This window comes from Crocuta crocuta, unplaced genomic scaffold (genome assembly GCF_008692635.1).
Source record: "Crocuta crocuta isolate KB4526 unplaced genomic scaffold, BGI_CrCroc_1.0 scaffold1, whole genome shotgun sequence".
Taxonomy (NCBI): domain Eukaryota; kingdom Metazoa; phylum Chordata; class Mammalia; order Carnivora; family Hyaenidae; genus Crocuta; species Crocuta crocuta.
The window spans coordinates 1,548,344-1,571,660 of NW_027527930.1; the positions used below are offsets into that span (position 1 = coordinate 1,548,344).

Here is a 23,317-nt window from a genome sequence, read left to right on the forward strand (position 1 = left end):
TAAGAATGGGAACTGATTGCCAGGGGAACCAACCTTGTGATGTGTGGGTGAGAACTTTCAGCCCTATCTTTCAGACCTCCCAAGAGGAGAGCGAGGGGATGGAAACTGACTTAATCACTAAAGGTCAATCATTTAATCATTCACGCATCCATAATAAAGGCTTCTTGAAAATCTCTAACTATGGACTCAGAGAGCTTCCAGATTCATGCCAGGATTGTGGCATACTCAAAAGGGCATGGGAGCTCAGTGCTCCCTTATGTATCTCTTCCAGCTGACTGTTCCTTTGTTACAGCTTTTATAATAAACCAGTAAACTAATAACTGTCTTCTTGCATTCTGTGGGCCCCTCTGGCAAATTAACCGGACCCTAGGAGATGGATGTGGAAACCTCTGATTTACAGCCAGCCCTCAGAAGCATAGGTAACAACCTGGATATGTGATTGAGGTCAGAAAGCAGACAGAGAGGGGCTCTTGTGGGAATGAATCCTCAACTTGTGGGATCTGAAACTATCTTCTCCAGATAGATAGTGTCAAAACTGAATTGAACTGTAGGACACTGAAGGTGTCCAGGGAGTTGGAGAACTGTTTGGTTTGGGGGAAAAACCCACACTTATATGGTCACACCATGTCAAAAGTACTGAGTAGTGGTGAAACACAGGAGTTTTCTTCCCTAGACAAAGGGCAGCATCATAATTTAATCACAGAAAATCAGGGTCAATCTAGTCACTTCTCAAACATCTAAGGTGCTAGGAATTGTTGTTTTTAAAGATTATTGATTTATTTTGAAAGAGAACAAGCAGGGGAGGGAGACAGAGAGAAAAGAGAAAAAAGAGAGAGAGAGAGAGAGAGAGAGAGAGAGAGAGAGAGAGACCCAAGCAGGCTCTGTGCTGTCAGCACTGAGCTTGATGCAGGCTTAATACCATGGACCATGGGATCATGACCTGAGCCTAAATCAATTGTCGGATGCTTAACCAACTGAGTCACCCAAGCAGTTCACCTTTTTCTTTTTTAAAAAAGTTTATTTATTTACTTACTTTGAGACAGAGAAAATTGTTAACTAAAGTTAATCTTAACTAAAGTAGAATGAATGTTGATCCACGTTTTACTCCTGCCATTGGATTATATACATCATCCTTTGCCCATGGCCTAGTAAAAGCAGAGTGCACTTTCTTGCTCAACTTTGGGCTTGACCATGTGACTTGCTTTGACTAATCAAATATAAATGAAAGTAACATGAATGAAAGCTTGAAATGTGCTTGGACTGTTGGATTTGCCCCTTCACATTTCTTTTATTGGCATGAAACTATGTCCTAGGTGGCCTCCTGTTCCCAGAAGAGAGGCATATTGAGCAAAATCCAGGCTCTGCAGTTCAAGTTCAGCCTAGAATAGCTGAACTCCAAATGACATGCAGATGGAGGATAAAGAAATAAATACATGTTGCTACAAACCACTGAGTTTTGGGTAGTTTTTTATGCACATAACTGTGAAAGTAGCTGACTGATATAATGGCTTTGTCAGTAGTTTTCAGGCCTTTTCCCTAAAATGGAGCATTTGAAAGGTATTGTAAAGGAAGTCTTTTAACCTAAAATGTTTTGCTCTGCTCAACAGACTAGATTTAATTAGTTATACTACAATAATACTTAACAGTTTGTCTTGTAATGTGTCAATAACAACTAACATAAAACAAAGCACCAACCTGGTATTTATCTAAGAAAGAGAGATCTGTGGCTTCATTTAAAGGAACAGAAGATGCTGTGACATGAACATATGGATTTAGTTCTGCAATATGATGAAGTACAGCTTCAGCCCTAAAATAAACAAATAAATAAATAAGCACTTATACTACTCTTTCATTCAATATATACAATCCCTCATACTTGGACACTTTGACAACATCAGAGAAACCTGCAAGTTAGAAAATTTCAAGAGAAATTTAACAAACTGTAGACGAACAAAGAAGTTAAGACATACTTATCTTTATAAACAACTATACACTCTTGAAATATAGCATGCTGTCACATTCCATAGTAAGCCATAGAATCTCAAAGTGTACCCTGGTTCCAACCTCTTTAAGTCTTTTGATAAGTTAGCAATAATAAAGACCTTTAACAATCCTAAATTTCACTTCTAAGTAGCAATGTGAATATATTAAAATTTTCACAAATCTAAATAATTAAATGAGTATACATTAATATATATCTATGTGATGTGAATTTAAGTTGATGAGTCAAACAACTATGAATGAGTTAGTGTTCTGGGCACAGAAAATATTCTACATAATTGTAAAAAAAATGATAAAATATCAAAATATCTTCACCTGTTTCTCATATTAACAACATCATCTTCACAGAGAAAGAAGTTGGTTCCTAGATCCCATGCTTGACACTTTTCTGTATCATGAATGGTAAGTGCCTTTGAAAAAGTAAAAACTCTGTTAAAGTCAGAATTAGACAAGGATGTTCCCTATCTCCAATTTCATTTATATTGTGTCGGAAGTATTATCCAGTGAAATTAGACAATAGAAAGTAACTAGAAGCTTAAGAATTAGAATGGATCTAAAGTTGGATTCATTCACAGATGATATGACCATACACATATGGAAATTCAGGAAAATTAACAGAAAACTACTTTAAACCATACGAGAATTTTAATTTAGTAAAGTATGTTATATTATTAATCAAAATACAGTAATCAAAAGAATTCACATAAAAAAACATTTCCAAGTGTTCTATGTTCTAAGTAAGAAAGATAATAACAAATGGAAAGAATATTTTCAACATTATTATTAAAGGACACATCTTACAGACAAAGGGACAAAGTATATGAACATGGAGTTTACTGAAAAAGAAATGCAGACGGCCCTTTAAAATATTTAAGCATGTTCAACTCTGCTCAAGAATGAAATACCTTTTCTCATTAATCAGAATGGCATCAATCCAAAAGTTTGACAATATATTCTACTGGAGAGTGATATGAATCAGGCATTCTCATATATTCTTGATGGGAATGTAAAGTTGCATAACCTCAATGGAAAAGAACTTGGCAATCTCTAGTAAAACAACATGTGCTTGTATCCTTTGACACAACAATTCCACATTAAAGAATCTATCGTAAAGATACACTAAAAAAGATATATGTACAAGAGTATTAACTGCAGCACTACTTGTAATAGAAAAAGACGGAAAATAATTAAAATGTCTACCAGTAAGGAATTGGGTATAATAATATATGATACATCCATGCAATGTATACCCATACAGCTATAAAAAAAAAAAGTGAAAACATATATATTTATCATTATGGAATAAGCCCAGGATATGTTGTTAAATGATAAAGAGCAAGGTGGAAGAGAGTATGGCACTTTGTTTAAGAAAGGCAGGTGGGGGTAAATTTGTATACATACATATATACAGATTTGCAGATTTCTATGCATGCATTTGTTTATATTTCAAAACATGAAAAAAGGGAAGGAGGGAATAGGGTAAAGAGAAGGTAGCCTTATCTGAATAAACCCTATCTTTATAAATTCTACTTTAAAAAAAATTTATTTTTTGGGAGAGAGAGGCAGAGCGCAAGTGGGGGAGGGGCAGAGGGAGAGGGCGACACAGAATCTGAAGCAGGCTCCAGGCTCTGAGCTGTCAGCCCAGAGGCCAGCATGGGGCTTGAACTCATGAACTGTGAGATCATGACCTGAGCCGAAGTCGGACACTTTAACCAACCGAGCCACCCAGGCACCCCAAGAATTGTCTTTCTAAATTATTCCAGCTAATAAATCAAAAAGAAAAGACAGAATTAGAATACCATTATCCCTAATAAAATAATCTAGGCAATGATCATTATTATCAGTAATAATTACAAGGACAAGAGATCATGATTTCCTCTTGATGAGAAAAATATAAAATCATCTGTGAAGCAGTGGTGTCAAATAATCAAATCTGAATCCGAATCTCTGGACAGAACTACCAGTTTACAGGAAATACAAGGGTAGAGGTACATGTGATATATGACCTGTTGTTATTTACAAGTACGTTGTAAGGGGAAAAAATATTAGGGAAGAGAACTATACAGATTAAAAGAAATCAAGTTCAGTATATGGACGTTATTTGAATCCTCATAAGACATTTGGAAAAATTTGAACTCTAACTATTTGATGACTGATGTAGTCAGGTTTGTATAATGGCTCTAATGATTCCCAGCTCCTAGTACTCATGCCTTTGTGTAATTCCTTTTCCATACAGCTGTAAACTAGTGAACTTTGCTTTTAGTAAATAAGCACAAATAGTGAAATGTCACTTATGAGATTAGGCTGCAAAAGATTGATTTGTTTTGCTAGTACACTTCCTCCCTAGTCATCTTGTTAGCTTACTCTGATGAATCAAATCGCCATACTGTGAGGTGCCTAGCGAAGAGGATCACATGTCAAGGAACTGAGGGGTATCTCCAACCAAGAGCCAGCAGGAAATTGAGATGGGAATGTGAAGTGGACTGACCTTGCCACTGAATCCTGTCAATCATTATGTGAACAAGCCCGGAAAGCAGATTCTTCCCCTAGCCTGTAGAGGACCGCAGCCTTCCCAACAGCATGATTAGAGGCTCATGAAAGACTCTCAAACAGAGGAACCACGTAAGTTGCACCCAATTCTTGACCCTGAGATAAGCGTTGTGAAGTTGTCAAGTTTTGGGGTAATTTGTTTTCAGCAACAGATAACTAAGACAATGATATTAAGGAATGGCTACACTTTTAGGTACAAAAATGGCATTGTGGTTATTCTTTCAAAAGGCACCCTTATCTTTTAGAAATATATACTAAAATATTTAAGAATGATATAATAGGATGTCTGAGTTTTATATCAAAATAATTTGGTGGCTGGGGAACAGTGAGGAACAGGAAGGAGATACATGGAACAATGTCTACAAGCCTGTAACTGCAGCTGCATGAAGGATACAGGAGGTTTTGTTAAAACAACTCTATTTTTGGGGTGCCTGGGTGGCTTAGTCCCTTAAGCATCTGACTCTTGATTTTGGCTCTAGTCATGATCTCACCACTTGTGAGTTTGAGCCCTGTGTCAGGCTCTCAGCTGACAGTGCAGAGCCTGCTTGGGTTCTCTCCCTCCTGCTCTCTGCCTTTCCCCTGCTCAAGCTCTCTCTCTCTCTCAAAAAATAAACTTAAAAAAAAAACAAAACAAAAAAACTATTCCATTTTCAAATAATTTCGAAATTTTCTATAATAGTTTTTTCTAAAAAGAGAAAAACACAGCATTAAAATAATTTTGCTGCTGGGGCACCTGGGTGGCTCAGTCAGTTAAGTGACCTACTCTTGTTTTCAGCTCAGGTCATGATCTCATGATTGGTGGGACTGAGCCCCATGTCAGGCTCTGTGCTAACAACGTGGAGTCTGCTTTGGATTCTCTCTCCCTCTCTCTCTGCTGGTTGTTCACTCTTTCTCTCAAAATAAATAAATAAACAAATGTAACAAAAAAGGTTTGCTACTAAATGATAATGCAATAAGCCAAAATGTAAATAATATTACCACTACTGAGGGTGGAAACAAAATCACAACAATTATTCTAACCAAGGACATTTACTCACTTACCTTGATTCCTGCAAGAACAAGATTCTTTGCTATAAAGGAGGAAAAAAAGAATAGCTTAATATTAGGAATGTATTTTAGATAGTCTTCATGGAACTTGGCCACATCTCTGACTGGATAATTTTAACTCTTTTACTACCAAAGAAGTACAAGTCCCTTAGAAAACACAGAGGAACAAAAAGGAAAAACATTAAATTTTCTAAAATCATACCATACGGAGGTAATCACTATTAAAATTTCATTATTCTAGATATGTTGTTATAAATATATGTGCATGTGCACTCTATCATAATGAATTAAGGAGAAAGAAATGATCATCAATTGCTATTAACATCACAAAGAGAAACAAGAGAGGCATTACTGGTTCCTTCTGGAAGGATACAGCAGTATTATGCAACACTGTTGTCAAAAGAACCAAAACAATCTTTTCAAGGTGTTGGATCAAATTTCCTTTATAGGAAATAGTACAAGGGGAAGAAATTAAATTCTTTAACTCATGTTGCTAAAAGCATAACATAAAATTATGAATAAAAATACTACTTACCAATTTCCAAACCTAGACCACCCATACCGCTTAAGAAAACATGGGACTTGGCCATCTTCTGCATTGCTGTGTCTCCAAGAACGTACCTCTGTCGACTACAGGTAAAACACAATAAAAACCAATACATTATTTCACCAAAATTATAAATCCTTTAAAGTTGTTTGTACACTAATAGCCTAACAACTAGATCCTGCCCACATACTTGTTTTGGATCACTTGCACAGTGTTTAACACTTCTAAATTAATTGCCAAATATATGACACATTCAGAAAAAAAAGGAAGATTTGGCACCATCTTCCCATGTGGCAACAAACAGATGGAGTTGAGGAGGAGTTGCTGTTTAGATACGAGGACTCTGCTCCAGACCCGCCACAGCGCCCATCCTGCTCTTATCATTCATTCCCTCTGGGCCACTATTGGCATTTGAGTTTGTTACCTTCGCTTTACACCTTTCACTGTAAACAGGACTTCTGAGACAAAAAGACCACTTCCCTTCTTGGAGAAGACTTAAGCAGTTTTCAAACATTATTTTATTTCATTTCTTTTTAAAAATAATATCTATACCCATTGTAGGGTTCGAACTCCTGACCCCGAGATCAAGAGTCACATGCTTTATCAGCTGAGCCAGCCAGGTGCCCCAGAACAGTATTTTAAGTATAAATGCTGATAAAGTATGCAAGCGATCTTGTTAATCCATCCATCCTAATAGCCACAAGGCAGCATTACAATGGGAATTTCAAAAAATACACATTGCCTATTTAAAAAAATCAGATACAGTAATAAAGCCAACAGAAAGTTTATCTGAAAAACAGTGATAAACTTGATGCTATATCAAGTTTTTGAAGATAATGGACATTCTAGCAGATTTTGACAAAAATATTTGAAAGATGAGTTCAGTATAAATAACTGAACCCCTTGGTTTACAAATACTTTTTTTGGGGCGCCTGGGTGGCTCAGTCGGTTAAGCGTCTGACTTCGGCTCAGGTCATGATCTCACAGTTCATGGGTTTGAGCCCCGCATCGGGCTCTGTGCTGACAGCTAGCTCAGAGCCTGGAGCCTGTTTCAGATTCTGTACCTCCCTCTCTCTAACCCTTTCCTGCTCAAGCTGTCTCTCTCTCTCTCAAAAATTAAAAAAAAAAAAAAATACAAATACTTCTTTTGGAATTCACAACACACACGCTGGTTTAATGTATGTTTATTAGGCATATAAATGTTTAATTAATTTTCATATGTCAGCTATTTATATTCAATATATAAGCCTGAAAAGGGGTTTCTTGTCTAGTAGGAAGAAACTTTATAAACACAAGCTGTCATTTCCTTCTGTATTCCTACAAAATATAATAAAACCTAGACTTTTCTTTTTAAATCAGTACTTACCATTTCTGTTTCAAAGATCAAAACTATCCATTTATCCATCAAATATTCGCTAAACACCTACTATAGTATGTAAGTAATAGTGTATTATACAGTCTTGCCACCCTTATTTGTGTACCCCCAAACAATATACTTAAGTTTTGTCTGTTTTGGAAATTCACATAAATGGGACCATTTTGAATTGTCTCTTCTGTGTCATCCCTCTTTTGAATGAAATTGTATTTATGAGATTTATTTATTTTCAATGCATGTAGCTATTCATGCTATTCATTAATTTTCAGTTGTTTTATTCTATTGTATTATACTATTCTACTGTAATAAATTTATTTTATAGCTTTGCAGCATGACTTTTATTTTTTTAGTAATCTCCACACCTAACGTGGGGCTCAAACTCACAAGCCCAAGATCAAGAGTTGCATGCTCTTCTGACTGAGCCACCCAAGCACCCCTGCTATTCTACAGTTTTGGACAGTTATAGTGAGCTACGAGCAATCTTTTTTTTTCCCCCAGTTTATTTATTTATTTATTTTTGAGAGAGATGGACAGAGCAAGTGGCAGAAGGGTGGGGGAGTGGATCAGAATGGGCTCTGCACTGACAACAGAGAGCCCAATGTGGGGCTCAAACTCATGAATCGTCAGATCATGACCTCAGCCAAAGCTGGATGCTTAATTGACGAAGCCACCCAGGTGCCCAAGACTATGAAAATTCTTAGATATGTCTCATGAAACACATATGTATATAGCAGCTTCTATAGATATATACAGCTAAATAAACCTAGGAGAGGAAATGCAGGGATAACTTTATTATCTAATGCCAAACTTTTTCCAAAGTTTACCAAACAACTGTCCTGTAGTATTTCAAAGGTCCTGTAGGTTCACATCCTTAATGTGTAGGAAAAAGTTAACATGAATAGGGCTAGCGCTTGGCTGGTGTCTTCTATTTTCTTTTTTCCTAATTTCGTGCAATAATAACTCATCCGTTTTCAAGTTTTCTTTTCTAAAATACACATGTAAAACTTTACCCAATCTTAAACAGCATTCCAAGTTTTAATACATAGTACTTCATTATTATTTTCAGTTTTAATTATGATTCTTTTTTTGACTTACAGGTTAATCTGAAGTATATTTTAACATTTCTAGTTACATGGGGAATATTCTAGTTATCTCTTATTGTTAACTTCAAGCCTGACTGCATTGTGAATAGAAATCACAATCTATATGATTTCATTTTTTAATATTTGAGAATTTCTTTGTCACTTACATACAACATCCAAGTTCTTATCACAAGTGCTCTCCTTAATACCCATCACCCATCTAGCCTATCTCCCACCCACTTCCCTTCATCAACTTTGTTTGTTCTCTATTGTTGAGTCTCTTGTGGTTTGTTACCTTGGAAATGACTCTGGTTGTTGTTTTACAGTCGGCTAGACACAACATTCTTTACATGTGCATTATAGTAATTTTAATAACCATGTTGAAGACCTCTATACTCATTCTGATTTTTTGTCTGATTTGTCTGCTTGTTCTCTTGATAAGTAAAAGCAACATTTAAATCCCTCCACCAATATGATAGTAAATTTCTCTATTCTTGTATATCAGTAACTGAACAGTGCTGACATGTAATAAAAACTGCTAACATTGAGTGTTTACTATGCACCACACATTGCTTTAATGTTTTACTTGTATTAACTAATTTAATCCTCGCAAAAATTCTGTAAGTTCTATTATTATTCCCATTTTTACAGAGAGGAAAAGTTAAGCACAGAGAAATTAAGTAATTTAATTTAAGCAATTTAAAAATAGTGGCGGTAAGATACAGTCTGGCCTTGGCATTCATACTTTTTTTAAATGTTCATTTATTTTTGAGAGAGATCGCAAGTAGGAGAGGGGTAGAGTGAGGAGGACAGACTATATGAAGTGCGTTCTGGGAGCCCAATGTGGGGCCTGAACTCATGAACCATGAGATCATGACTTGAGCCAAAGTCAGACGCTCAACCTACTGAGCTACCCAGGCACGCAAGCATTTATACTCTTAACCGCTATGCCACACTGCATGCTGATTAAGAAAGTCAAATGTTTCTGGGAGACCTGGGTGGCTCAGTTTGTTAAGTGTTCAACTTTGGCTCAGGTCATGATCTTGCGATATGTGAGTTCAAGCCTGGTGTCTGACTCTGTGCTGACAGCTCAGAGCCTCTATAGAGCCTGCTTAGGAGTCTAGGTCTCCCTTTCTCTCTGCCAGTCCCCCACTCACACTCTTTCTCAAAAAAAAAAAAAAAAAAAATTCAGTTCCCTGACCTAACTCTTCCTTATGCATAATTCTATACACCTAAGGCAATCACTCTCAATTTTTTTTCTTCTAATGTTTACTCTCCTTTAAAAAAAAATAACGTTTATGATACTCTACATAGAAAACCCGACAGACTCCTATGAGAACTGATCCATGAACTCAGCAAAGTTGCAGGGTATAAAATCAATGTACAGAAATCGGTTGCATTTTTATACACTAATAATGAAGCAACAGAAAGAGAAATCAAGAAAATAATCCTATTCACAACTGCAAAAAAAACATAAAATACCTAGGAATAAACCTAACCAAAGATATAGGAGATCTGTATGATGAAAACTATAGAAAACTTATGAAGGAAATTGAAGAAGACACAAAGAAATGGAAAAACATTCCATGCTCATGGGTCGGAAAAATACTGTTAAAATGTCATTACTACCCAAAGCAATCTACACATTCAATGCAATCGCAATCAAAATTGCACCAGCATTCTTCTCAAAGCTACAATAAACTATCCTAAAATTTGTATGGAACCACAAAAGACCCCAAATAGCCAAAGTAATACTGAAGAAGAAAACCAAAACGGGAGGCATCACCATCCCAGACTTTAGCCTCTACTACAAAGCTGTCAACATCAAGACAGTACGGGCACAAAAACAGACACATATACCAATGGAATAGAAGAAAGAACTCAGAATTGGACCCACAAATATATGGCCAACTAACCTTTGACAAAGTGGGAAAGAGTATTGAATGGACAAAAGACAGCCTCTTTAACAGATGGTGCTGGGAAAACTGTATGGCAAGGTGCAGAAGAATGAAACTAGACCATTTTCTCACACCATACACAAAAATAAACTCAAAATGGATAAAGGACCTGCATGTGAGACAGGAAACCATCAAAACCCTTGAGGAGAAAGCAGTGAAAAACCTCCTTGGTCAACTGCAGCAATTTCTTACTTGACACATCCCCAAAGGCAAGGGCATCAAGAGCAAAAATGAACTATTGGGACCTCATCAAGATAAAAAGCTTCTGCACAGCAAAGGAAACAATCAGTAAAACTAGTGGGCAACTGAAGGAATGGGAAAAGATAATTGCAAATGACATATCAGATAAAGGGCTAGTATCCAAAATCTATNAAGATCAAAAATCACACTGATATACCACCCAAAGCCAGTCAGAGTGGCTAAAATGAGCAAATCAGAGAACACGAGATGCTCGCGAGGATGTGGAGAAACGAGCATCCTCCTACACTGCTGGTGGGCATGTAAACTGGTACAGCCCCTCTGGGAAACAGTGTGGAGGTTCCTCAAAAAACTAACACTAGAACTCCCCTATGACCTAGCAATAGCACTGCTGGGAATTTACCCAAGGGATACAGAAATGCTGATGCATAGGGGCACAAGTACCCCAATGTACACAGCAGCACTCTCAACAAGAGCCTACACATGGAAAGAACCTAAGTGCCCATCAACTGATGAATGGATCAAGAAGATGTGGTTTATCTATACAATGGAATACTACATGGCAATGAGAAAGAATGAAATCTGGCCATGTGTAGCAACATGGATGGACCTTGAGGGTGTTATGCTGAACGAAATTAGTCAGGCAGAGAAGGACAGATACCATATGCTTGCATGTATAGGTGGATTAGGAGGAACTTAACAGAGGACCATGGGGGAGGAGAAGGGGAAAAATGGTTGGGGAGAGGGAGGGAGGCAAACCATGAAAGACTCTTGAATACTGAGAATAAACTGAGGGCTGAATGGGGTGGGGGAGAGGAGAAGGGGGGTGATGGGCATGGAGGAGGGCACTTGTGGGGATGAGCACTGGGTGTTATATGGAAACCAACTTGACAATAAACTAAGGAAAATAATTAAAAAAAATAAAAATAATGTGTTTATACTTTCTTATTTTTTCAGTTTTACATATAACCTATTAACTTCCTACTAACATGAATAATTTTTCTGAAATACAAATCTGATCAAATCGTTCCTCTGATTTAAAAACTCCAATGGTTTCCTACTTCCCTATGATTAAGACAAGACATTAATGTTAGTCACAAGGCCATTCATAATCTAGTCTCTGCTTGGCTCTCTAGTCTTATCTTTTGTTACTCCTCCATCAAACTCCATGTGGAACTTTTCAGTTTCACAAATGTGGTATGCTGTCTTTGGCCATTAGACATTTTTCTGGAGTATATCTCTTCCTCAAAATTTTATGCCTGAAAAACTACTACTCATCCTCCGGTCTCAGCTTATACATTATTTTCCACTATGTGTCCCACAACACTGTTAAACTTCCTCTAGACGGTGTTGGGTCATCTTTTATGTGCATCCATGACATCCTACATTCAATCTATTACAACATTTATCACAATCTATTTTCACTACTATTTTTCCCTGGAGACTGCAGATTCCTTAAGGCAGGGACTTTGCTTTATTTACTATTGTTATCTTCAGTGATCAACAGGGTCTGACATACTACAGAAACAAAAAGCAACTTGCTAACTTAAATGATAAATTGGCACATCAGAACAAGAACAACACATTTATGCTCTACCTAACAGAGGACCTGAATTCTTTTTTCTATATTCAGAGTCACAGGGACTACATTTAAAAATGTTTTTCATCTCAGACTTGTTCTCATGAACTATTTTTAAAATTACCTAATGAATAGCCATGACACCAATGTGGTTATAAATGACAAAGAACTTACAGACAAAAGGATAAAACAAAGATATATAAACTAGGGTTTTCCAAAGAATCATAAATTCTCAGACAGATTCTCAGCAGTCACCTAAATCACCTACCTTTTCAATGTTTGGCCACTATTAGGAAGGGTACTAATAAAATACCTATTTTGTGCTAGGCAATGCCAGGTACTCTGTAACTGACAGTTAAATCCTATGAAGTTCATATTGTTAGTAAGTGTACTGATGGGATTTAAAGAGCCTAGAGTGTAACCTCAAATCCAGCACTGTTAAATTACAGCTTACTCTAGTAAGTGGATACCTAACATATCAGTGAAAGTATCCAGTAGAAAGAAATTACCAAGGCTATCTACTCTACTTTTCGAAAGCTTTATTCATTAAAGATGCTACTTTTTAGAAGGTATGATATCTTCCTACAGTTTTCACCCACTAGTCCTAATTTTACCTCCTTTAGAACTACTCTAATCCTTCCTCAATGTGACAGCCCTCCAAACATTTCAAGATGGTATTCAGGTTCCACAGTCTTCTTTCTCTAGGCTAAACATCTCCAGTTCCTTAAACAATTCCAAACATGACATCATTTTGACTACCCCCTCAACACTCTAATCAATTTCTTCTGGATGTTATTTCAATTATCTTTGTCATGCATTCATAAATTTATTAAAACATCTATCTCAAGCCAGGCACTGGCACTGTGTAGGGACCATAATAATAACAACCTCATATGGATACTATGAGGGTTAAATTAAGTAAGATAAAATATATGAAATAGTTATCAGAATGCTTGTGACATGTTATTGAGGGAGAAAGGTAAGTAATCAAATAATTCATTACTAAGCACTATATACAGAAGTGCCAGAAACTAAGGGAACCTGAAATATGGAAGAGGAAGTAATTATTTCTATCAACCTAAGTCTTGGAAATCTTCCCAAATGGGTTGAATCCACAGAATTCTGAAGACTTAACAGGAGTTAAAAAATAATTAAAATAGGAAAAGCATTCTATAACAAGAAAAAGAAAAGCATGAAAAAGAATGGCATGAGATACAGAATAAATACATTAAGACTTTCACTTCTAGCCATGAAGTAACAGGACCAGTTTATCCTCTGCTTGCCTCAAACAACTGAAAACCAGACAATATCAGTGAAACAACAGATTTCAGACACTAAACAGACAACTCGGGACAATAATCTCAGAGGAAAAAAACAAATAAGGTGAGCTTTATGAATGTCCTATCTACTACCCCGAGAGTTTCCCAGCTGCAGTGCGGGGAAGAGGAACCCAAGCTGAGCTTGGCAATCTCCCTGAATTGAAGAGACAGGACTGTGAATTCAAGAACGGTAAAATTTGAAAGCACAGAGATGCACAAAGAGAACAAGAGAGATCTGTAGAGATCTTGAGTCTTCAGCTGAACAAGATCAGCAAATGTATATGAGAAACAGCCTCAAACTAAAGAAATAACCACCTGAAAAGAGTTGCTGAAACACTGACGGTTTTTAAACAGGCCCAGAAATAGTTTGTGTTCTCCAGCCAAGTGGAAAATTTGGACAGAATGCTCAGAAGGACATTATATTAACCGGGGGGAAAATTAGCCTCAGCAGTAAGTCTCCTCATCTCACCTGACAAGGCTTAAAAGGAAGCTTTGGAAAAATAAAACTGTTTTCAAGTAATTTAACTACGTCTCTCAACAAAGCTCAAGAATATTTAAAGGAATTCAAAATAATGCAGCACCCAAAAAGGTAAAATTCAGTATGTCTGGCATTCATTAGAAAATTACCAGGTAATTCAAGAACTAGAGAAATAAAACTCATAATGAATAGAAAAACTGACAATAAAACAGACTTAGGAATGACATAGATGATAGATTTTAGAGACAAATACATTGAAATAATTATAAATATAATCCATATGCTCAATTAAAAGACAAAGATTGGCAGACTGAATAAAAACAAAAACCCAACTATATTCTATCTACAAGGAGCCAAATTTAAATACATAAACAAGAGTAAAAGAGTGTAAAAAGACAGCCCATGCTACCTATAATCAAAAGAAAACCAGATCAGCTGTACTGACAAATACATTTTGGAGCAAAAAAACTAACAGGATAAACAAGGCCATTTCAAAATGATAAAAGGGTCAAGACATTAAGAGGAGATAACAATTCTAAGGTTTATGCACTAATAATAAAGGTTCAAACTATTCAAAGCAAAAACTGAAATGAGAAATGTTCAAACACAAAATGACAAGACCACACCCCTTTCTCAATAATTGGTATAAAGACTAGACAGATAATCAGTAATGATATAGAATACTTGAAAAACACTATCATTTGGGGCGTCTGGGCGGCTCAGTCGGTTAAGCCTCTGACTTCGGCTCAAGTCATGATTTCATGGTTCGTGGGTTCGAGCCCTGAGTCAGGCTCTGTGCTGACTGCCAGCTCAGAGCCTTGAGCCTGTTTCAGATTCTGTATCTCCCTCTCTTTCTGACCCTCCCCTGCTCACGCTGTCTATCTGTCTGTCTGTCTCTCTCTCTCTCAAAAATAAATAAAACATTTAAAAAGAAATTAACAAAAAGCACTATCAGTCAATTTAATTGACATGGATAAAATAATCCAACCATAACAGAACACACTTTCTTTTCAAATGCACATAGAACAATGACAAGATAGATCAATCTTTGTAGCAAAACACTAAAGTAAATGAAGTAAAGTCATAAAAAGTTTTATCCACTGATACCAATGGAACTAAATTAGATATCAACAACAGAAAGATCTCTGAAAAATCTCTCAGTATCTGGAAGCCAAATAATACACTTCTAAATGACCTATGAGTCAAAAAAAAATTGGAAAAAAAGTCATAAAGTTTTTTGAACTGAATGTAAATGAAGACATATCTGTGAGATACATAAACTGTAGTGTTTAGAAGGGCATTTTAAGCCTGAAACAGACATATTACTAAAGAATAAAGGTCTCAAAAATCAATGATCTCAACTTCTACTCTAAGAAAAAGAACATCCCATCAACAATAGACACGATAACAAAACACATGATCATTTCAATAGATGCAGAAAAAGCATTTAACAAAGTACAACACCCATTCATGATAAAACAAAGTACATTTGGAAGCAACTTACTTAACATATTAAACATACCGGACTTATCATACTAAAGGCCTTATATGCAAAACCCACAGTGTTTGATGGCGGGGGAGAGGGACTCAGTTTTTCTCCTAAGGTCAGGAATAAGATAAGGATATCCACTCGGACCACTTTTATTCAAAAAGTGTACTAAAAGTCCTAGCACAGTAATCAGATAACAAAAAGAAATAAAAGGCATTCAAGCTGGTAAGAAGTAAAACTTTCATTATTTGCAGATGACACGACACTATACATAGAAAACCCTAAAGACTCCACCAAAAAACTACTAGAACTCATAAAATGAGTTCTATAAAATCTCAGGATGCAAAAGTGTCGTACAAAAATCTGTTGCATTTCTATACACCAATCATGAAGCACTAGAAAGAAAAATTAAGAAAAATAATCCATTTACATCTGCACCAAAAATAAAATACCTAGGAATAAACTTTACCAAAGAGATAAGAGACCTGTACTCTGACAAGTGTAAAATACTGATGAAAGAAATTAAAATTAATAAAAGACATCCCATACTCATAGATTGAAAGAACAAATATTGTTAAAATGTCTATACTCCCAAAAGCAATCTACAAATTTAGATTTCCTACAAAATACCAATAGCATTTTTTACAGAACTAGAACAATCAATCATAAAATTTGTATGGAACCACAAAAGACCCTGAAAAGCCAAAGCAATCCTGAAATAGGAAAAAAAAAAAAAAAAAAACTTATATATATATCCAGACTTCAAGTTGTTTTACAAAGCTACAGTACTCAAACTGTATGGTACCGGCACAAAAATAAACACACAGATTAAAGGACCAGAATAGAAAACCCAGAAATGAACTTACAATTATTTTGACAGTTAATCTTCAACAAAAGAGGAAAGAATATGCAATGGGAAAAAGATAGTCTCTTCAATAAAATGTGTTGGGAAAACGGGACAGCAACATGCAAAAGAATGAAACTGGACCGCTTTCTTATACCATACACAGAAATAAATTAAAAATGGATTAAAGAACTAAATGTGAGACCTGAAACCATAAAAATCCTACAAGAGAGTACAGGCAGTAATGTTTCAGACATCAGCTGTAGGAACATTTTTCTAGATCTGTCTCCTGAGGCAAGGGAAATAAAAGCAAATATAAACTACCAGAACTACAACAAAATAAAAAGTTTTTGGACAGTAAAAGAAATAATCAACAAAACTAAAAAGCAACCTACTGAGTGGGACAAGATATGCAAATGACATCTATGACAAAGGGCTAATATCCAAAATATATGAATAACTGATACAACCCAACACTCAAAAAACAATCCAACTAAAAAATGGGCAGAGGGCATGAACAGACATTTCTCCAAAGACAACATACAGATGGTTAATAGACACATGAAAAGATGCTCAACATCACTTATCATCAGCAAAATGCAAATCAAAACCACAATGAGATATCACCTCACACATCAGCTAAAATCAACAACACAAAAAATAAAAAGGGTTGGTGAGGATGTGGAGATAAAGAAACCCTTGTGCACTGTTTGTGTGAATGTAAACTGGTGCAACTATTATGGAAAACAGTATGGTGATTCCTCAAAAAGTAAAAGATACAACTACCCTATGATCCAGTAATCACATTACCAGATATTTACCCATAAAATACAAAAACACTAATTCAAAGGGATTCATGCACCTCTATGTTTCTTGCAGCATTATTTACAATAGCCAAATTACAGAAGCACCCCAAATGTCCACGGATAGATGAATGGATAAAGAAGATGTGGTACATATACAATGTATCCCTATACAATGGGATATTATTCAACTATGAAGAATGAAATCATGCCATTTCCTACAACATGGAGAGTATAGATGGATGGAGCTAGGGAGCATAATGTGAAGCAGAATAAGATGGTCAGAGAAAGACAAATACCATATACTTTCACTCATGTGGAATTTAGGAAACAAAACAAAGGAGAAAAGGAAAAAAAGAGACAAACCAAGAAACAGACTATGGAGAACAAACTGATGGTTACCAGAGGGCAGGCAGGATGGGAAGATGGGTAAAATAAGTGATAGTGATTAAAGAATACACTTATCCTGATGAGCACTGAGTAATGTATAAAATTGTTGACTACTACACTGTACACTTGAAACTAATATAACACTGTATGTTAACTGTACTGGAATTTAAATAAAAAATTCAATAAAAAAAGAAATTAGAAAAAGAAAAGCAAATTAATATCAAAGTAAGCAGAAGAAAAATCCCAAAAAGAACAGAAATCACTGAGATACAAAACAGAAAACATAATATGGAAAATCAATTAAACTAAAAGCTGATTCTTTGAGAATTTAATAAAATCGATAAACCTCTAGCCAGAATGATCAGGAAAACAGGAAAGATAGAAAAATTACCAATAAGAGTAATGGGTGAAGGAATATCATTTCAGATTCTATGGACATTAGGGAAGGTATTCAGGGAAATTACAAACAATTTTATGCAACTAAATTAAACCATTAGGTTAGAAACATATATTTCAAAAGAGACAAACTATCAAAGCTCAATCAAAAAGAAATGCAGTTGACCCTTAAGAAATGTTAGGTTAGGGGCACTAACTTTCTACACAGTAAAAAAATATGTGTATAACTTTGGCTCAAAAGAAAAAAAAAACAAACCCTCAACTAATAATAGCCTACTCTTGATCGGAAGCATTACCAATAACATAAACAGTCATTTAACATGTTTTGTATGTTCTATGTATTATATACTGTATTCTTACAATAAAGTGAGATACAGAAAATATTAAGAAAATCACAAGGAAAATACATTTACAGTACTGCACTGTATTTGATTCTGTAAACTGCCATCAGCTGTTTACAAGATGAATCATCTGTCAGTATCTATATCAATATTGTCTAACACGATACAAAACACTGTAGATGTTATATGTATTACCAACACTATACATTAAAAATGAAAAGAAAATGTGAAAAAGAATCCGTATTTATCTGTAGGTTTAACAGTCCATGTACTGAAAACAAAGCAGCAGCAACAGGATTTTGGTAGCCTAGGGTACCTGATTCAATTGCTTCTTGGTAGCCTAGATTATACATTAATGAATAAATCTTTACAAAATTTTTATGGCATACATTACTATAGTCATGCACCTATACAGTATTGGAAACATTGTTATATTTTCTAAAAAACCCATTTACTGGTAATGAGAAGCTGATAAACAGTTTCTCCAATGATGGGGGGGCATACTGTACAGTAATGCATTTCTTTGAAGGCAAAAATATATACAACAGTAAGAAAACACATTGATTTTACATTACATATTCACATCATACCTATGTAAGGATAGGCTATCCACTTCCATGAATCTTGCACATGATGTTCTACACAATCAGTACAATGAGTATAAGACGACAAATGATGACTATGATGACAAAAAATGTCTCATACAGTTCTTGCTGTACACTCATTTTTCATAGGAAGACACATTCATATACAACAAATCATTTTATTACCTATACAGTATGATGATCATTTACTATTTTTTAAATGGAAGCAGATCATAAGGGTCTTCATCACTGTCATCTTCACAATGAATAAGAAAGAGAGGAGGAGGAAGAGGGGTGGTCTTAGTGCAGCAGAGGTGGAGGAGGGGAAAGGGTATGCAAGAGATAAAACCACACTCAATGTAACTTTATGGAAATACATCATGGTTTGTCTGAATTTTTTGCTTTTTCATTTCTCTAAATACGTTTTTACATGACACCAATCCTTCCACAATTTACTTTAATTTCAGTGCCCACATCACAGAAGGGTCCATTTCATAAAAGAAGTCAAAAGCAGTCCTGAATAATCAGATCCTTTCTGCCAGATTGCCTAATGTCAAATTTATCTTCTGTCTGTGCTTCTTCTACATATTCTTCCACATCATCTTGCACTGCTCTGGAAGCACTCACCTCCATCAAATCATTTTCTGTTAATTCCTCTTGTGTAGTGTCTATTACCTCTTGAATTTCTCCAAAATCTGTACCCTGAAACTTATTTACACTCCTCCACCCCTGTCTTTTTCAACCATATCTACAATCACTTTCTTTTTTTAAAAAAATATTTATTTTGAGAGAGAGAGCACATGTGTGTGTGAGTACACAAGTGGGGGAAGGGGCAGAGAGAGACAGGGAGAGAGTCCCAAGCAGGCTCTGTGCTGTCAGCGTAGAGCCCCAACCTGGGCTTGATCTCACAGACCGTGAGACCATGACCCAAGCTGAAATCAAGAGTCACATACTTAAGTAACTGAGACCCCCAGGTGCCCTTACAATCACTTTCTTAATTTCCTTTATTGGCTCCGTCATAAATCCTGTGAAGTCATGTACTATATCTACACACACTTTTCTCCAGTAGGAATTTACTGTGTAGGTTTGATGGCTTTCATGGCTGTTTCTATAACAACAATATCTTCACCTATAAACCTTCCAGACTTTCATGATGTTCTATCAAGGTTCTCTTCCACAGGATTAATAATCCTTTCATTAGAGTACCAAGTGTAATGAGCCTTAAGGTCCTTGTGACCCCCTCATCTAGAGGCTGAATTAGAGATGTTGTGGAGCACCTGGGTGGCTCAGTCGGTTGGGCATCCAACTTTGGCTCAGATCATGATCTCATGGCTTGTGGGTTTGAGCCCTGTATCAGGCTCTGTGCTGACAGCTCAGAGCCTGGAGCTTGATTCAGATTCTGTGTCTCCCTCTCTCTGCCCCTTCCCCAGCTAACACTCTGTCTTTGCCTCTCTCAAAAATAAATAAGCATTACAAAAAAATCTTGACATAATAGAGATGTCGTGTTCGGGGGCAAGCAGCCCACTTTGATGCCTTTCCTACTGAATTCATAGGGCTCTGGGTAGCCAAGGACATTGTCCAATATCAAAAGAACTTTAAAAGATAGTCCCTTACTGGCAAGGTACTTCCTGACTTCAGAGACAAAGCATCAATGAAACCATTCCAGAGTAAGGGGTTTCACTGTCCAGGCCTTCTTGTTTTACAACCAAAAGATTAGCAGCTGATGCTTTATTTTCTCCCATCAAGGCTCAAAGGGCTTAGTAGCTTCATAGGTAAGGGCAGTCCTGATCATTAACCCAGTTGCCTTTGCACAAAACAGTAGAGTTAGCCTATTTCTTCCTGGTGCCTGTTTCTCTTCCTTGCTAATAAATGTTCTTTGTGGCACTTTTCTTCCAGAATAGGACATTTTAATCTGCACTGGAATCCTGTTCAGGTAGATATTCTTTCTCCACAATGATCTTCTTAATTAAAGGCATCTGGGAACTCAACTGCTACCTCTTCTTCAGCAAGTGCTTCTCCTGTTATCTTGACATTTTTTAAGCCAAGTCTCTTTCTAAATTATGAAACTACTCCTTGCTGCATTAAATTCTCCAGCTTTATATCCTTTAACTTCGTTTTGCTTTAAGTTGTCTTTATAATGACTTTGCTTTTTCTTGAATCACATTAGAGTACACAGGCATGCTTTTCTTAGAGCAACTCCTACCCACATAGAAGTTGCATTTTCAGTATGAGATAAAAAAGTACTTTGCAAAAAGTGCAAGGTTTTTGTGTCTGCTGGTATAGCTGCAACTTCAAAAATTTCCTCCTTTTTTTTTTTTACAGTGGTCCTTCTGCTGCATTTATGTATCTTGAAATAGCAGGCAGCCACAGTTGCAGACCTCAATTTACGGTATATATCAAGTAATTCAACTTTCAACAATTCATCAAGTATTGTCATGACTTTTCTATACTTCTAGGGAGCACTTCCCACATCATTAGTGGCACTCTGTAGGAGTCCCATAGTGTTACTCAAGGTTTACAGTATTCCACGAAACATGCTGAAAAATACGTGAGAACCTCAAGATCATTTTTTTTTTTCTGAGAGAGAGAGACGCAGCGTGAGCAGGAGAGGGTTAGAGAGAGAGGGAGACACAGAATCTGAAGCAGGCTCCAGGCTCCGAGCTAGCTGTCAGCACAGAGCCCGATGTGGGGCCCAATCCCACAAACCGTGTGATCATGACCTGAGACGAAGTCGGACGCTTAACCGACTGAGCCACCCAGGTGCCCCTCAAGATAAGAGGTTAATATCCAAATTATATATGGAACTATAATTCAATAGCAAAAAAACTCTCAAGGAATCTGATTTAAAAATGAGCAAGAATTAGAACAGACACTTCTCTAAAGATACACAAATGGCCAACAGGATGTGAAAAGGTGTCAACATCACTAATTGTCAAGGAAATGCAAAACCATAATGAGATATCACCTCACACCTGTTTGGATGGCCATTGCACAAGAACAAAATGCCAGGAAATAACAAGTGTCGGTTAGAATGTGGACAAATTGGAATCCTTGTGCACTATTGGTAGAAATGTAAAATGGTCTAGCTGCTATAAAAAACAGTATGGAAGTTCCCCACAAAATTAAAATTGAACTATTTTATGATCCAAAAATACCTGATCATAAATAAACTGCTATATTCTGTCATTTTCAGTCAAGCAAACTGTAGCCTCCTTATACAATGCTGCAAATGGAAAATTTAATTTCTGGTTTACCAAAAATTATGTTCATTAATCAGCCATTACAGGGTTGGAGGGATATAAAAAAGTTTCACAAGGTTGTAGCTAAATAATGGATAAAATTAACCATTGCTTTCTTAAGAAGCTGCCATTTGTTATCCCAAGAATGTGATCAAAAGGACATTAAGAATATCATAACTACAGATTAAGATTATAAACGTAAGGTGATTTCTAAACTACTGTATATTTATATTCAGGAAACTGTATGGTAAAATAATTTTCACATAAGCAAAATTAAGTTTTGTCTTCTCTCATTTTCCAATTCCAAAATATTAATTGAAATTAACATACTACGATGTACACATCAGCTCCTCCCAAAATGCTCAAAACTGACTCAGCATCCCATATAAAAACAATATAAAAAAAGAATTCAAAATATACAACAGCTTTATTGTACCAAATTCTACCTATAAAAAATCTTTTTTTCATAATTATACACAGAAGAAATCTAAAACCTTTTAAATTACCTTCCATATAAGGGGATTATACTATCTGCCATTCAAACAACTTGAAGTATTATTTTAAAAAAAGTCTTAGAAGTGATAGTAATGTAGGGGCATCTGGCTGGTGCAGTCAGAAGACCATGTGACTCTTCATCTCTGGATCCAGAGTTCAAGTCCTAGGTTAGGTGTAGATATTACTTAAATAAGTAAATAAAAAACTTTAAAAAAAAAAAGTGATAGCAATGTATATAAATTTTCTCTTTAATTCTGATAAAAGTATTTTGATTTCATGAAAAGGAATAGTAAAAAAGAATCTCACTAAATTCCATTCAAATCATAGTTCTTCAGCCACATAGTACTTCTTTGCTGTCTATATAGTGCAAACATACAATGTTGTTAATGAGATTACACTGAAGTAAAAATAATCTCTAGATATACCGGATAATTTACGCAGAATGGATTGTTTTTCATGAGACTCCTGCACTACCAAAAAACATAATATGTACTACTGTCCAAAAACAAGAAGTATATTTTATAGTGGATAACAAAATCTTTTTCTTTTTTTTTTTTTTAATATGTATTTTTGAGACAGAGAGAGCCAGAATGTGAGTAGGG

At 35.9% G+C, this 23,317-nt stretch overlaps 1 protein-coding gene across 1 annotated transcript in view; it reads right to left on the minus strand.

Annotated features, from left to right (window-relative positions):
* The window catches only part of UBA6 (ubiquitin like modifier activating enzyme 6), an 81,384-nt gene that overhangs the window by 53,883 nt on the left and 4,184 nt on the right, over window positions 1-23,317 (minus strand). The window contains exons 3-6 of the mRNA XM_077750012.1: window positions 6,134-6,228; window positions 5,593-5,621; window positions 2,317-2,411; window positions 1,696-1,807 (exon numbers count right to left, since the gene is read on the minus strand). Coding sequence (XP_077606138.1) covers window positions 1,696-1,807; window positions 2,317-2,411; window positions 5,593-5,621; window positions 6,134-6,228 — 331 coding nt within the window. The remainder of the gene's footprint in view (window positions 1-1,695; window positions 1,808-2,316; window positions 2,412-5,592; window positions 5,622-6,133; window positions 6,229-23,317) is intronic.